We start from the raw sequence: 14,376 nt of genomic DNA, 5'->3' as shown, positions 1-14,376 counted from the left end.
ACATTTTACAAAAGTTAAAAAACTGCAGTGAATTGAATTTTATAATAAAAATACTTAGGTTTTTTTTTTGTCAATTTTTGGAAAAAACTTTGCATGCCTCTAACAGTAGTTTAGAAAGCATAGCATCATATTTTTGTTATAACCCAGGATCATTTTCATAGATTTTCTTCATCCAATGTTTTATTTTCATACAAAAAGAAATAAATGTAGACATTCTCCAAACTTGTTGGCTCTCCTTTTTTAAAACCTCATCAGTCATAAAATAATTATATAAAGAAGAAACCAAACAATAAAAAAGAAAATGGGATGACAGGAGCTGTAGCACCAGCCATTGTTTGTACACGCACACCGCCCGAGTTGGAGTTACATGGCAGCCAATGAGAGCCAAGTCTCCATGAAGCTCAGTAGTATTAATTCAAGAAATCATCTGTGTTTGCTTTTTATACATGGATACAATGTATTGGATATAAACACATGAGGATCTAGTATTGTTTTATTGTTTTTTTACTTAATATTCTTTTATCTCAAGCCTATTTAAAATATTAAAAAACGTAATTTTCAAACTGTAAATTCAAAACTATAATATCTTTGATCATCCCATCAAAATTTAATGTGGGCTCATGGCCTCCTGTATGATCTATTTTGGTCAAAAATGTCCTTCCCAAATCAGATGTAACTCCTGATACTTGACTCCGTTTTCCATGACAGTGCACAATATTTGAGCGCGCTCTCCGCCAAGCACACACTTGTTGGTGAAGTTTGATCATTGCGTGCACACATACTGTAAACTATTCAAATGTTAAGAAGAAATAGTTTGTATGTACAATGGTTGCCATGCAGACGAAGAACCCAAAAGTTTCACCAAAAGTCTACTTGCTTGAATCAATTAAAAAGGGTTGCACTCAGTCTAAATTGTTCCCAGTGAGAGTTTTCCCCTGTGTGAAGGTCCTCACAAATGCACACACAGTTAAGCATCGCCAACACAAAGGTGCCTACATTTGTAGGACGCTTGTCAAAGGTCAAGTTATCAACAAGTTATCCTAAAACCTGCAACAAGATCATGCAGATCAAGTTTGATTGGTCTGGGGGGAAGCAGAGCCAAATTAAATGTATTTTTTTGTTTATATAGTTTCCAACAATGATATGGAACAACAGCACAACAGTTGATGGCAGCCAAGATCTTTGCATAAGACTCTGGCATATTCACTAAAATATTCACAATTGATACTAAGGGCCCGGTCACACAGCCGTTTGCGTCTGTATTGCGGGTAAAATTTTGCGATTTTTGTTTGCCCGTGGTTGCCCGCGATGGAAAATGCGCAAAATTGGCCAACCCGCTGTTCATCGGTGGTATGCCCGCAAAACAGACGCCGGCGACTGTTCCACTCCCTCATCGCGTCATTTCCGCGTCATTTCCGCGTGTGGACCACGGGTATAAAAGCTGCCGAGCCGGTGTTATGCAGAGAAATGCATCCTTGCCGAGATTTGCATCCCCTCGCTACTACAACCACTTTTACCTCGTTTTATCTCACTTTTAGGGAATTTAATGGCGAACATATAACCAAAACCACTTCGTCTTGCATTTATTGGGAATGTAATACAACTTAAACCATTCCGTCTTTGTATTTGTTGTGAATGTAATAGAACGGTAATGCACGCCGTATACAAATCACTTTTGAGCAGGTAACATGTTTATTTTTCCTTTTTCTATTCAAATCGCTCGTATTGAAACTGTTATGCACTCTACCATAAAGCTTATTTCTGCATAATAAGCTTTACGGTATGGTGCATAACAGTTCTCAAAAGTGATTTATATACGGTGTGCATTATCGTTCGATTACGTTCACAACAAAAACAAAGACGGAATGGTTTATGTTGTATTACATTCTCAACAAATGCAAGGCGAAGTGGATTTGGTTATATGTTCGCCATTACATTCCCTAAAAGTGATATAAAAGTGAGATAAAACGGGGTTAAAGTGGTTGTAGTAGCGAGGGGATGCAAATCTCGGCAGGGATGCATTTCTCGGCATAACACCGGGCTGTAGAAATCATAACCGCTCAAGACACAGTCCCGTGAAGATCAATATTTCAAGCTATGGCACCGAAGGAGCCAATATGTTATTATTGTAATAGTTTTTCATTTTTATTTGATTATCTTGTTATGAAATGAAAAGAAATGTCAAGAAATAAAAATGGATTAAGACGAGGTCACTACGGTGACGGGGATCCATGTTCACCCCTTGACGTCTCGAGCACAACTGACGTGTGCTCGGCAAATCGCGCTGTATATACGCGGAGAAAGGCGTTTGACCGTCACACGCGTAACACACTAAATTCACGAAATAACACAGCGATACAGGCGCAGAACATGCTATGACCGTGCTCCACCCACGATTACCCGCTGAAATTTCGCGTCCTACCCACGTGTAACCACGCCCTGGCCGCGGCCATAGCACGTCGTTCCGCGTCATTTCCGCGTCATTGCCTCGTGTGTACCACGTGTGCCGCCCGCGGTTAACACGTGGTCTAAAGTTTTGAGCAGCGCAAAACTTTTTCGCGCGGCCAGCCGCGTGTGAATTTCCGACCGCGTGTAAAGCACTGCTGTATCTCGTCTGTATGGCGATCTCAAAGCTTCCAACAGCGTCTGTTTCACAGGCAGAAATTTCTGGCTGTGATTCAGCCTCGATACAGACGCAAATGGCTGTGTGACCGGGCCCTAACCAGTGAGGTGCAGTCAGGGGAGGCTGTCATTTTGGAAATGTAACATTAGAAATATAAGACATGGTCATATTTACTTAGTTTTAAAGTTATTTCTCATTTAACTTCAGAATTTAAAGTTTTTCTTGTTTTCTTTGGCTGAATTTTCATCTTATATAATGAGGAATGTTGATACTAGCATGAAACTTGTTACTGTGTTGAGGATTTGAAAATCTTGAGTACTCCAGGAGACGCGTGAATGTTGCTAAATCTTCTTGTATCCCCTTTCTGCTTTGAACTTTTCCACAACTTTATCCAGGTGTGTTTTTTGGTCTTCATAATGCTATCTGTCTCCTCTCACATAGGTCTAAGCCCATCACATAGCAGTTGCATTTAAACTGAGACTTAATAACACACAGGTGCACTCTGGTTGTCATTGTTAGTCATTTAGGTCGACATTGGAGCATTCAGAAGTCAGCAGGGAACTTTTAAAGACAGTTGGCTGAGTTGTTATTTTTGTCACACCTACTTTCAGTGTTTTTCGTTGTTATTTGGTTCCTCTTCACAATCTGGCCTCACCTGTTTTCATTTTTTAGCTTTAAGTTTGAAGCCTGAAATGTGAAAATATGACAAAAAAATTTGGGGTGACCAATACTTTCACTAGGCACTAAACTCTGGGCTGAGACAGTTTATCCAACCAAGTTCTTCTCTAAATGCATTGCAACGATGGGTCACACATCATTTTTGAAACCTCAACTCGAAACCGAGCGTGGTCACGGGAGGTGCAGCTCATGCGGACTGGCATGCTGGCGGACGCCATTCCTGTCTGACCAATTGATTGATTTATGAGGTCTGCCATTTCTCGGACTGCACGCAAGAATACCAAGGAAAAACAAGACGAGATGTCAATAACACGAGTAAATCTACATCTTTTTTTCTGGTTCTGACCCCTCTATTGATCTGACAGCTTTAATATATCTGAATTAAGTGACAGGTTTTAGGTCTCTGCGGTTGATGGGGATGTTTGTTTTGATACCTTGGGGATTATTTGGCCATTACTCTTATTTTTTTCTGTGCTGATTTCCATCCCATAATGGCTTAATGCTTTGTCCAGGTGATTCGTGAACCATGAACATCTACTTTTACATTCGATAACGGGGTTTGTATTCCTTAAATTCATTCTGAGATCTTTATTAAATTGTTTAGTGAAAAAACATTTAAATAAACAATTTAGTATATTTTTGTTTTTCAAAGATCCTCAAAATATGCAAAACTACACCAACTATTCTTGATAATTGTATTCTGTTTTTGATATTGGTACCAGAAACTGCCAGTTTGTTATTGTGATCATTAACATGCACTGTTTTTCATTGTTTTGACTAATTAAATCATCGTCATTATTCTTTTCATTGTCATCTTATGTTAATGTTCTTCGATATCCACACTCTTAAGGACGTTTCTGCGTTTGTAACCCTTAAGATTTAATGAAAAGAAAGCGCTCAGAGAAGGGCCTTTAGAACAGGTTGGACTTTCGTTATTTAAACGCTTTCCTACCTCTCCTCCTTGCAAGTTCAAAATCAATTTGTGCCTTCTCTCCTTATTTTGGATTTATAAAAACGTTAAACGTATTAATCATATAAGCATTTTTCCATTTACATTATTTGTCATAACATGAATCTCACCAACAGCGACATAATTATCCGCCATTTTGCTGCTACGGGTAACCAAAATATCAAAAACCTCACCAAGGATTGGGCAAAAAACAGGAAAACGGGAAGTTTGGTCACACAATCTCAGTGGTTTGTATTCTTCCTTGTGATTTTTAGCACTATTCTTCCATTGCACAACATAACAGTAAAATCTAGTGGTCAAATAATATAAACTGTTCTGTTAATACATCATTGACCATTTTTTGTGTCTCTGATAAAGTATTTATTTCCGACAGATGGTTTTAGTCTAATCCGAGGATAACGATCAACATCTTAGCCTATTTTCTGACACGGTATCTTTGTCATTGCTCACATTTTTGTGTGTGTGTCTGTAAAAGTGTTGATTTTTGACTAAAGGTCTTAGACTTGCTTTTGTCTTATTCTTTTAAATAATGATCAACGTATTTCCCAATTGACTGACACTGTAAAGACCAAATGATTAATTAAACCACAAATGAAATTTTCCCCCACTATTTTGTTTTTAAAACAAATATCTGTTTTTCAAAAAATCACTTAAATTCAAAACATTATTGCGTTATATTAATAATCGACAAACTAATTCGATTATTCATTCATTATGAAAAGAGGTGTTTGTCGTATTGTAAACAAGTGTAGGAAATTTGAAATTATCATTTTAAAGGGAACCATATGTTTTATTAGACCACTATAGGTTGTTGTTATGGTCAAGCAACTAAAACGTGTGCCAAAAGCTAAATTAAGAATACAAGCTAAGTAGACATAAAGGGACCAAACCACACACATTTTCTTTCGATTTTTTTTTTTTTTTTTGCTTCGCCTCTCCCGACCTTTTTGTTTTCTTGGTACCCGTAACAACAAGATAGCGGATAGTTATGTAAGCTCCCTCTAGGTGAGGCTCATGTTGTGTGAAATAAATAAAGAAAATTGACCTTTTATTATTAAAAAATGCTTATTTGTATTATAGTATTTTTGCTTATTATTTAAATCAAGTGACCCTGATGCGGCAGGGCTAAATCAGTGAAAGCTGTCGGGCCCTGCTGTTGAACAGAAGAGTGTGTTGTATCACCCTGACCCGAGTGACATGGCCGCTTCCTTGTTTCCCATTTCATCTGGAGGGACGAAAGCATGACTAAATTCGGTGATTAACTTGTTTGGGTGTTTGGGCATTTGGGTTGGCCATTGGTCAAAACCAAAACCAAAACAAAAAAGATGTATGTGTTTTTGCTACTTTTTCCCCTTTTTATTTTATTTTTTTTCTTTGTTTTTTTTTGTAGGTGTTTGTCTTGCTGTCGGTCACCCCTCTCAAGGGATATGACCAAGGTAGATAGATGGATTGATTTAAATCAATAGTTTTTTTAAGGAACAATTACTTTTTAAATACCACTAGGAGGCCCTTGATAATGCACACTGTCCCTTTAAAATAAACTCGGCATTTTCACACTGGCTTGAATGATGGGGCTAGTTTTAAAAATTTTACTGGCCATGTTAATGTTAAACTCTAAAAGAAACCATACGGTTTTAAGGAGCATTTCAAAGAAGTGTTGCGGTTTCAATTGAGGGTTTGAGTTTCCAAAAGGGAGGTAAATAAGTAGGTCTATGGCCCGTGCGCAAATTCTTGCAGACCTGTAAAGTACGACACGATGTTGTCATCTGCCAACGCATGTGTGGCTGCTTTCACTTAGCCCCGAACACAGAAAAAAAATGGCAGAAAATGCGAGATTTGGTGATTGTGTGAGTGTGAACGCATACTGCTAGATGTCATGGTGTACATTGGTGTGACAATTCGACTGTGAGATGAGAAAAATTCCCGCAACCAAATTGAATACGCACAGAAAAAGAAAAACTCAGATATTTCAATTGTGACATCAGCATTGCCTGAACACTCGAGTGTATGTGAGTATATGTGTTTATTCACACGCTGGTGGTATGTGTGCCATCTCACCACAGTCAACACCACCGCAGTATTCATTGCCAAGGGGTTGACGTGGGGGTTTGTGACCCTAGTGCAAAAATGGACCAGCTGTTTTGGGACACCACCTACATTCCATGTGTCCAGCCCCTTACTTAACGTTAACTTCACATAATGCTATCTTTGTAATAACAGTTTGTCGAAAAAATGTCACAAAGTCAAATAATGCCAAAACGTTTTGGGGGTGCTAATACATTTGCAAGGCACTAAATGAAAAAGACGATTATCTTCGAGAGGTGATGGTATTCAAGAGAAGGGCTTCATAACCTTTTGTAACACACATTGCGCAGCAAGAGCAATGAGCACATTAGGTGTTTGCATTCGAATGGTGCATCCAAGATTAGTGCCACGCAATAGGCATCTTGTGCCAATGTTGCGCTTTGACACTTCAACACTTTTCCATCAATGGTGCTGCGCACAAACGTGTCGATGTTAGTGGGTGGGGCCAGTTAAAACAGGGGTCGGAATACTTCTTGACTCAAACAGCCATTAAAGCACAATATTTTAATTGTTTTAATTTTTTTTTTTTCAATATATCTTAAGACAAATTTCAACCAAACCACCAAACTCCAGACTCAGGATAATTCTTCAGCACATTTCATTTCACTGTGTGACGTTCAATGATTTGATCAAATTTATGAAATGATAATGCCAAAGCCTGTGTCCCATATCGTCATATAGACGTGCCCCTATTTACAACCGTTTGAAAAACAGATACGAACCATTTTTATTGTTGAATATCTCATGCCTCCATTCAATATTGTTGGTGTAAAGTGAAAAAAAGAGGCGAGCCATTTCTTTTGAAATGAAAGTGGAATAAGAAAGCTTGATGTGGCTGAGAAAATTGTTGGATCAGTTTTTTTTTCCACTTTTTACCACGCAGGAGGAAGTAGGTAGATAGATAGATAGATAGATAGATAGATAGATAGATAGATAGATAGATAGATAGATAGATAGATAGATAGATAGATAGATAGATAGATAGATAGATAGATAGATAGATAGATAGATAGATAGATAGATAGATAGATAGATAGATAGATAGATAGATAGATAGATAGATAGATAGATAGATAGATAGATAGATAGATAGATAGATAGATAGATAGATAGATAGATAGATAGATAGATAGATAGATAGATAGATAGATAGATAGATAGATAGATAGATAGATAGATAGATAGATAGATAGATAGATAGATAGATAGATAGATAGATAGATAGATAGATAGATAGATAGATAGATAGATAGATAGATAGATAGATAGATAGATAGATAGATAGATAGATAGATAGATAGATAGATAGATAGATAGATAGATAGATACTTTATTCATCCCCTAAGGGAAATTCACATTTCCAGCAGCATCCCTGAGCTGAGAACAGTACAATAATAAAGCCAAAAGAATACAATATACAAATACCCAGTGTGACGTGCAAATGCCCACTGTAGCGTGTTATATAGAGTAACTAAATAGTGCTACACAGAATACATATTGCAGTAAGATTCGGTAATATCCAATGTAGGTGGTGTGGTTTAATAATAATAATAATAATAATAATTTTCCTTGTATTGTCATTCTGTGTAACAATGTACACAGAACGAAATGTCGATTGCACCTGACCCGTTGTAGCGAGCCGATGCAGCCGCAGCCAACAGAGGGCGCCGCCGACCACTTTTTAAGTCTTAGGAATGACTCGGCCGGGGCGCAATGTGGGCCTTTACTCTGCCGGGTGGAGTTAAAGAGCCTCATGGCATGAGGAAGAAAAGATCTCTTCAGTCTGTCCGTAGTACAAGACAGTGACAGCAGTCTGTCGCTGAAACTGCTCTTCTGTCTGGAGATAATGCTGTGTAGTGGATGCGATGGATTGTCCATGATTGACTTCAGCTTTTTCAGTAGCCTAACTCTTGAAGCCCATCTTCGACAAGTAAGTTAAACTTCGCTTTATTTATCTTTGTAGAGCATATTATTTTATTAAATGTTTATTCTTTTAGTACAAAACAATACAGATTACTTATACAAGCCCTTAACATACTTGTGTAAAACTTGAACATACAAAATATAGCACTGAAGCAACTTACAAACGATCGTCCAGAATCTCACTTGTAAGTAGGGCAGCTTCTGTACTTAGAATTGGTCTCCTTTACACTGTTACTTAAGATCGTTGTAATTTTGTCATAAACAATGGATTCCAAACACAGTGCGAGTAGAGTTATTCTGTAAACAAAGGTCTGCAAACGAGAAAGCTACGAATGTATTCCGAGGAGTGCGCTAAAGGTGCAGAGATCCCCCACAAGTATTGTTCACCCAATCAAATTGCTCTGGGTGCTTGGCTGGCGTTTTCGGGTTTCTCCTGAGGAATTTTATCATACGTGTCTGAACAGTGAACAAAGATTAATAATTGGCTTCTATTTAAAGGATTCCTTAGAATCATACAGCCAAAACGGGGGTCTGTTGGTGTAATACCTTGAGTGTAAACTGTAGATGAAACTTTTACCTCTATTTATTGAGTGAAAAAACTCCTTTCTTAATTGCACCCACTTCACATAAATAAAAACTATACAGCCTTAAAGAAGATTACCATTGCTGTTGTTTTATCTTCAAACCAGATGTTCTCATGAAAGGAGCCAAACAGTATGTGGCTCTCGAGCAATGTTGGGAGTAACACGTTCCTGGAATCGATTATTTTTTCTTTTTTGGCAATGAGTACTTTAACATGTTTTTAATAAAACAATTGTAACACAAAAACTATTACAACATGGTAAGTTACTCTGCTACTTATTAAAAGAGTTCAAGAATTTCAATGCCATTTAGTCAGCTCCTGTTCCACTTTCGCTCAGGATTAATTAACCCTAGATAACCCATAGGTCTTAATTTTCCAAAGAACAGGGTTGAGCCCGCTAGCAACATCACATAGAGGACGTAAACTTGGCATGTTGATATGGCCCTAAGAAGTACAAAACAATGTAGTTACGGTGGCACCGTCTCAACCACTGAGTACAAAAAAATTCTCGCTGCTATTTTTTTCCCTACCTTATGTACTTGCAATCTAAGTTCCATTTACAACTATGAAATAAAATACTGAAATCAAGGGTTCATGTTATATGTGCATATTTGTTTGTGTGTCACCAGTAGCGAATGCTAGACTGTGCATGGAGAGGGGGTTGATGTTTATACGGGAATAACCAACCAACGAAATATCAATAGGGCAAACTAGAGCGCATAATTTACGGTACCTTGCTGAGTTTTGGTCTTTTTATTTGTGAAATTATGTTTGTAATACATTATAACTGGAAAAAAGAAAACCTCCTGGACAGTACTCAGTAATGGAGGATGAAATCTTCGAGTGGTTTGAAGCCCATAGACAATATTGATATGGAGTATTCCGGCTTAGTGTTGGTTTGCATGCTCTCAAAGATACACAAGACAAGAAATATGAAGGGTTCACTGCTTCCACAGGTTGGTGTTTGCGGTTTCTTCTTTTTTTTCTCGTTTGGCTATTTTTCAGCAGTTTTAGATGGCCGGCTTCAAGCCTTGTATTCATAACTGAGTGTAGTACGCATTATTTCTCTATGAGGGAAGGGACGCTTGTCTCTAGTAGCTTCCAGTCAGTTCTGCGTGACGGCGTGATGGCTGAGTTGCATCTTAATGATCGTCTGAGTGTTGAATTAATTCATGTTAAGTAATTTAGTTTGCTATCCCTTTATTGATGTGGGTTGTACTCTTATTGTATTTGCGTGTTTATATTTGTTAATTTTTGAGTATCTCTGGGTGTGTGAGTATGCACGTTATAAGTACATTTCTGTTGCGCAAATCGATTAGATGGCAACTCATCCACTGCTGCATGTTTTTTATACTGGTTTGCATGACAAGATTTGTTTTCTTGGTCAACGTATTGTCATGTGGGCTTGCGCGCACCGTGCGTAACGTTCACTGACGACTGTGGAATGTGTTGAATGTTTCCTGCCAATGTGAAGCATGCTCTCTAAAAAATGCTCAGGTGCAAAGTGAAAAACAATAAAAGTAGGAGCAAGACAAGCACAAGCCCCCTACCTTGCTTCAACGGCGGAACCAGGACCGGGATGAGTTTTTTGGATGACACCACGGTGCATATCCCGCGACCCTCTAGCAGAGCTTGCAGGGGCCGGCTCTCGCCCGGGCGCTGACGGCAGCTTAAGCCGGATCCGCAGCGCGCCGTGTACACCCCGCACGGTTGCCCCCGGCCAAGGGCGCACGTGACGCAGCAACCACAACCGGGCTCCCGCAGTCTCTCGGTGCAGTTCTCGGCCAGAGGTTTACACTGCAGGAGCGCGGCGGCGTCGCACGGCTCGCAGCGGACAACCGCGGCTGCGGCAGCGGCCAAGGCGACGGCTCGTGCAAACGCGGCCAAAGTGGCCGCCAAACATAGGAGGCAGGGCGCGTGCATGCTAACGACGGTGACGAGAGGCGCTTGTTGAGTGGACGCACTCGGACTCGGAGCTGGCTGGACTCGGTGGCGCGGCGTGCTGGCTGAGGGCCTTCTCCATGTGTATTTTCTTGGAGGCGCACTTGTCGTTTTATACACGAAGGGAAAAGGCCAAGAAGTCACTCCCTCCCCTGTTTGTATAATGGCAATGCGGCTCTCTTGCAGCGCTTGCAACCTGCTCCTTGGGTCAATGTGACGTCAGAAAAAGAAATAACACACTTTTAAAAAGAAGTTATTTTACCAAATATTTAATGGCAACCGTGATTGGGTCAACACATTCCAAAAGTACCTTGTTTTACGAGCTAATTTAATTTGGTTATCGCACTTAAAGCACTCGTATTTCAAATCTTTACGCACCAAAGCCAAAGTGGGAAGGCGTGGTGGGAGTAGGGGGTCATTTTGCCAAAAGAACATGCAAATAATTTCACATCTTTGACAGTTGATAATTATTTAGTCCACAGGTTTCAAACCGGCGGCCCGCGGGCCAGATCAGGCCCGCTAAGGGATTGAATCCGGCCCGCGAGACTACACTCAGAGAAGCGCAAGAGAAAAACAAGCTGCAGGTTGAAATATGTCAACTTGATGTTGCCAAAGCCAAGTGCCTCTCACAAAGACACTGTACTTGCATTTATTTCTCCCTCTCACTCTTTCTCTCTCTCTCTCCCTCTCTCTCTCTCTCTCTCTCTCTCTCTCTCTCTCTCTTTCTTTTCCACCCATTTTCTCCCACTCTGTCTCAGTCTCTTTCATTCTTTGTGTCTCTCTTTTTCCCTTCCTTTGTTGCTCTTTGTCTCTTTCTCTCTCTGTGTCTTTTAACCTCTTTTGTTCTAACTTCCTTTTTCCTTTTCTCTCTTTTCTCTTTCTCTCTGCATACCCTTTGTGCTTTCTTTTTTTCCCTCCTTGTGTCTTTCTATTTGAAGCCCTTAGAGACTAATTGTGATTAAGGGCTATACAAATAAAAATGACTTGACTTGACTTGACTATTTCTCTTTGGATTTCTTTCTTCCTCTCCCTTTCTTTTCCCCCTCTCTCGCGACTTTTTATCTTTTGTTTCTCACGCTCTCTCCCTCTTTCTCTTTTTCTTTCTTTGTCCCGCCCTCTCTCCTTTTCCGTAAAACACAGCAAGCTGCACTCCCTGTACACTTTGATGCTTTTCACCAGCACAGCCAGTTCGTCGGTCTTATTTGGTAGAGAGTTCACAATTACCATGAATACGGACGGTACCGGAGACTTATAACGCCGTTAGCCGCTTAGCTAGCTCTGGCTCTCCATCTACGATAGGCCCCCTCATCACGCCGGCTCGAGAATTATTCAGGGCAAGGAGTTGTACCTCGAATAAACGCATTTTTGTGCGTTAAAACCCATAATGATAGGATAGAAAGTGATCCAAAGTGTAGTTTTCAAACGGGACGAAAAACACCGAAGATAGAAGCAGTCACTTAAAACAATATATCACAAACAGTGCGAAATACACGGAGCTGCTGGAAAGGCTGCTGGAAAGGCTGCTGGAAAAGCTGCTGGAAAGGCTGCTGCTCGCGGCGGCGCCGCTTTGATCAATACTATTGTCCTGGAATCAATCTTAACCCCTCCACCAATTCCCTCAAAGCGCAGCGCCTTTGTCAATTCGTTACATTTGTGCCTTTGTGTGTGACTAACAGGCAAGCTTTTACTAACTATTGCTACCTGGGTCAATGTTACATCTTGCCTGCCAGGCAGAAAACATGGCAAAATGTATGTTCTCACCACTACAAGAAGCTAAAAGTGACAGAGGAAAACAAGATGCGCAGCCTGGTGTAGAGGTTTTTTAATTTATGCTAATTTATTGCTGCTTTTTTGTCCGACTCTCTTGGGTTCTGTTCTGAAACAATTGTAATTAAAGTACAGTATTACCGCGATTATCGTCGTTAATGGGGTGAAGAGCCCGCGTGAAACACAAAAAAATCTGTGAAGTACCAACGACCCTTCATAAATGCCCCCAAGCATCAAACTTACTTCGACATGACGTCCTTACGGAATGAGAGTAAATGACTGTAACAAAATAACAGCTGTAGCTCAACAAATAGAAACAGAAGACAGATTGTAATTGTCATTAAACAAAAGTACAACCACATCAGAGGGATTTTCCTTTTAGTGTAAGAAAGTGATTCAATAAGAGTCTGGCTAGCTGCACACTAGCTTCGGGTATCCTTGAATTGACCCAGTAGTGGTTTCCAATGAGCTGTATCTCCAGGTGATCCGTTTCATGGGTAATGGATCTTGCATTGGTGAAATACAGGCTCAGCAAGGGTGGCTTGTTACATAGGTGTGGCAGTCTGTTGGACCTTCAGCACCACTTTTATCCTGACGCAACCTCAGTCCCTTCCTGGACCCAATACAAAAAAAATAACCATATCTTTACGCTCGTCTGAACTTTTCTCAGAGACCGATTTAATTGATGAATTTATTTTCAAACTATACGACTATGTGTTTACTTTGATCGTCTCGATACCAAAATTCCCAGTATCGTAGCCCTTTTTGCTTAATTCAAGCATATATATGCACGGTTGCATTTCTGTAGAGCAAACCAATCCTTTGAACATATTAGTTGTGGTTTGATTCCCAGCCCAATGCCTTAAGGTTATCTGGGATGGGCTCCAGTGCCACCATGTCCAAGGTGAGATGAATAGGTAGGGAAAGTAATGAATTAAAAATACATGAAATAAATAATCGCTGTCATGTGAAAAATTAAACCATAAAAGTATATTTTCATTTTGCATGGTTACAATGTAAACATTCCATAATGGCAAACGAGTAAAAAATAACAAATTTATTTCACGTAGCAGCCCCAAATTTAAGTTATTTTAGATATAAAGTACACCCATATTTCTCTCTTTTTTCATTGGCCATTTGTTAAAATGGAATGATTCAAAAGTTTCTCAGGCTTTATAGTTACATTGTACTTTTGGTTTCTATAAAAAGCATGATAAAATAACTAGAGGTTTTTGAGTTTTTCCTTGCCCGCATGTCGGTATAACATCAAGGGATGTGTCATTGTAATCTGTGCCCATCTTTTGAGACATTTTGTGATTAAGGCGTACACAAATAAACGTGACTTGACTTGACTTGACTAGAAATTTTGACCATCAAAAAATACTGGTGCAATTTTGTCCCTCTATATGTGTGGCTACACTGTTAATGTTCTAATTTAGCTTTAAAGGTTAAACACAGCTGATGTTTAAAAAATTATAATAAGAATTGTATTTATAGTTATTGATAGTAAACATTGTTTGCGATGGGATTATACGCAGCACTTGAGGATAAACATGTGATGAAGATTTAGAAGAGAAAAACAAGATAAAAAAATGTTAGGATGGATGAGGTAAAGTATCTACCAAGTCATGTTGGAGGACCGCAATAAAAAATAATAGTGCAATGACGTGTAGTGCAATGACATTTGGCAGCACCAAATTTCCAAAATAAGTCGATATAATACTCATTTGTCTATACTTGAGCAAGATAGTTTTCTCAACGGACTAGTGCACTTATTTAGGGTAGTAACGGCCCTTAGGAATAAAC

At 39.4% G+C, this 14,376-nt stretch overlaps 1 protein-coding gene across 2 annotated transcripts in view; it reads right to left on the bottom strand.

Annotated features, from left to right (window-relative positions):
• The window catches only part of LOC148355042 (insulin-like growth factor-binding protein 3), a 47,578-nt gene extending 36,639 nt beyond the window's left edge, over positions 1-10,939 (bottom strand). For both annotated transcript variants that reach the window (XR_015852305.1, XM_088350432.1), the window contains exon 1: positions 10,413-10,939. Coding sequence is in view for 1 of the 2 variants with exons in the window: in XM_088350432.1 (XP_088206558.1) it covers positions 10,413-10,785 (373 nt within the window). In the remaining variant the exon portion in view is untranslated. The remainder of the gene's footprint in view (positions 1-10,412) is intronic.
• Between the last annotated feature and the right edge of the window lie 3,437 nt (positions 10,940-14,376).

This window comes from Urocampus carinirostris, chromosome 12, assembly GCF_059441175.1.
Source record: "Urocampus carinirostris isolate Australia breed hairy pipefish chromosome 12, RoL_Ucar_1.0, whole genome shotgun sequence".
Lineage (NCBI taxonomy): Eukaryota > Metazoa > Chordata > Actinopteri > Syngnathiformes > Syngnathidae > Urocampus > Urocampus carinirostris.
Note: the sequence above shows the minus strand (reverse complement) of the source record. Positions and strands in the feature narration are given on the sequence as shown.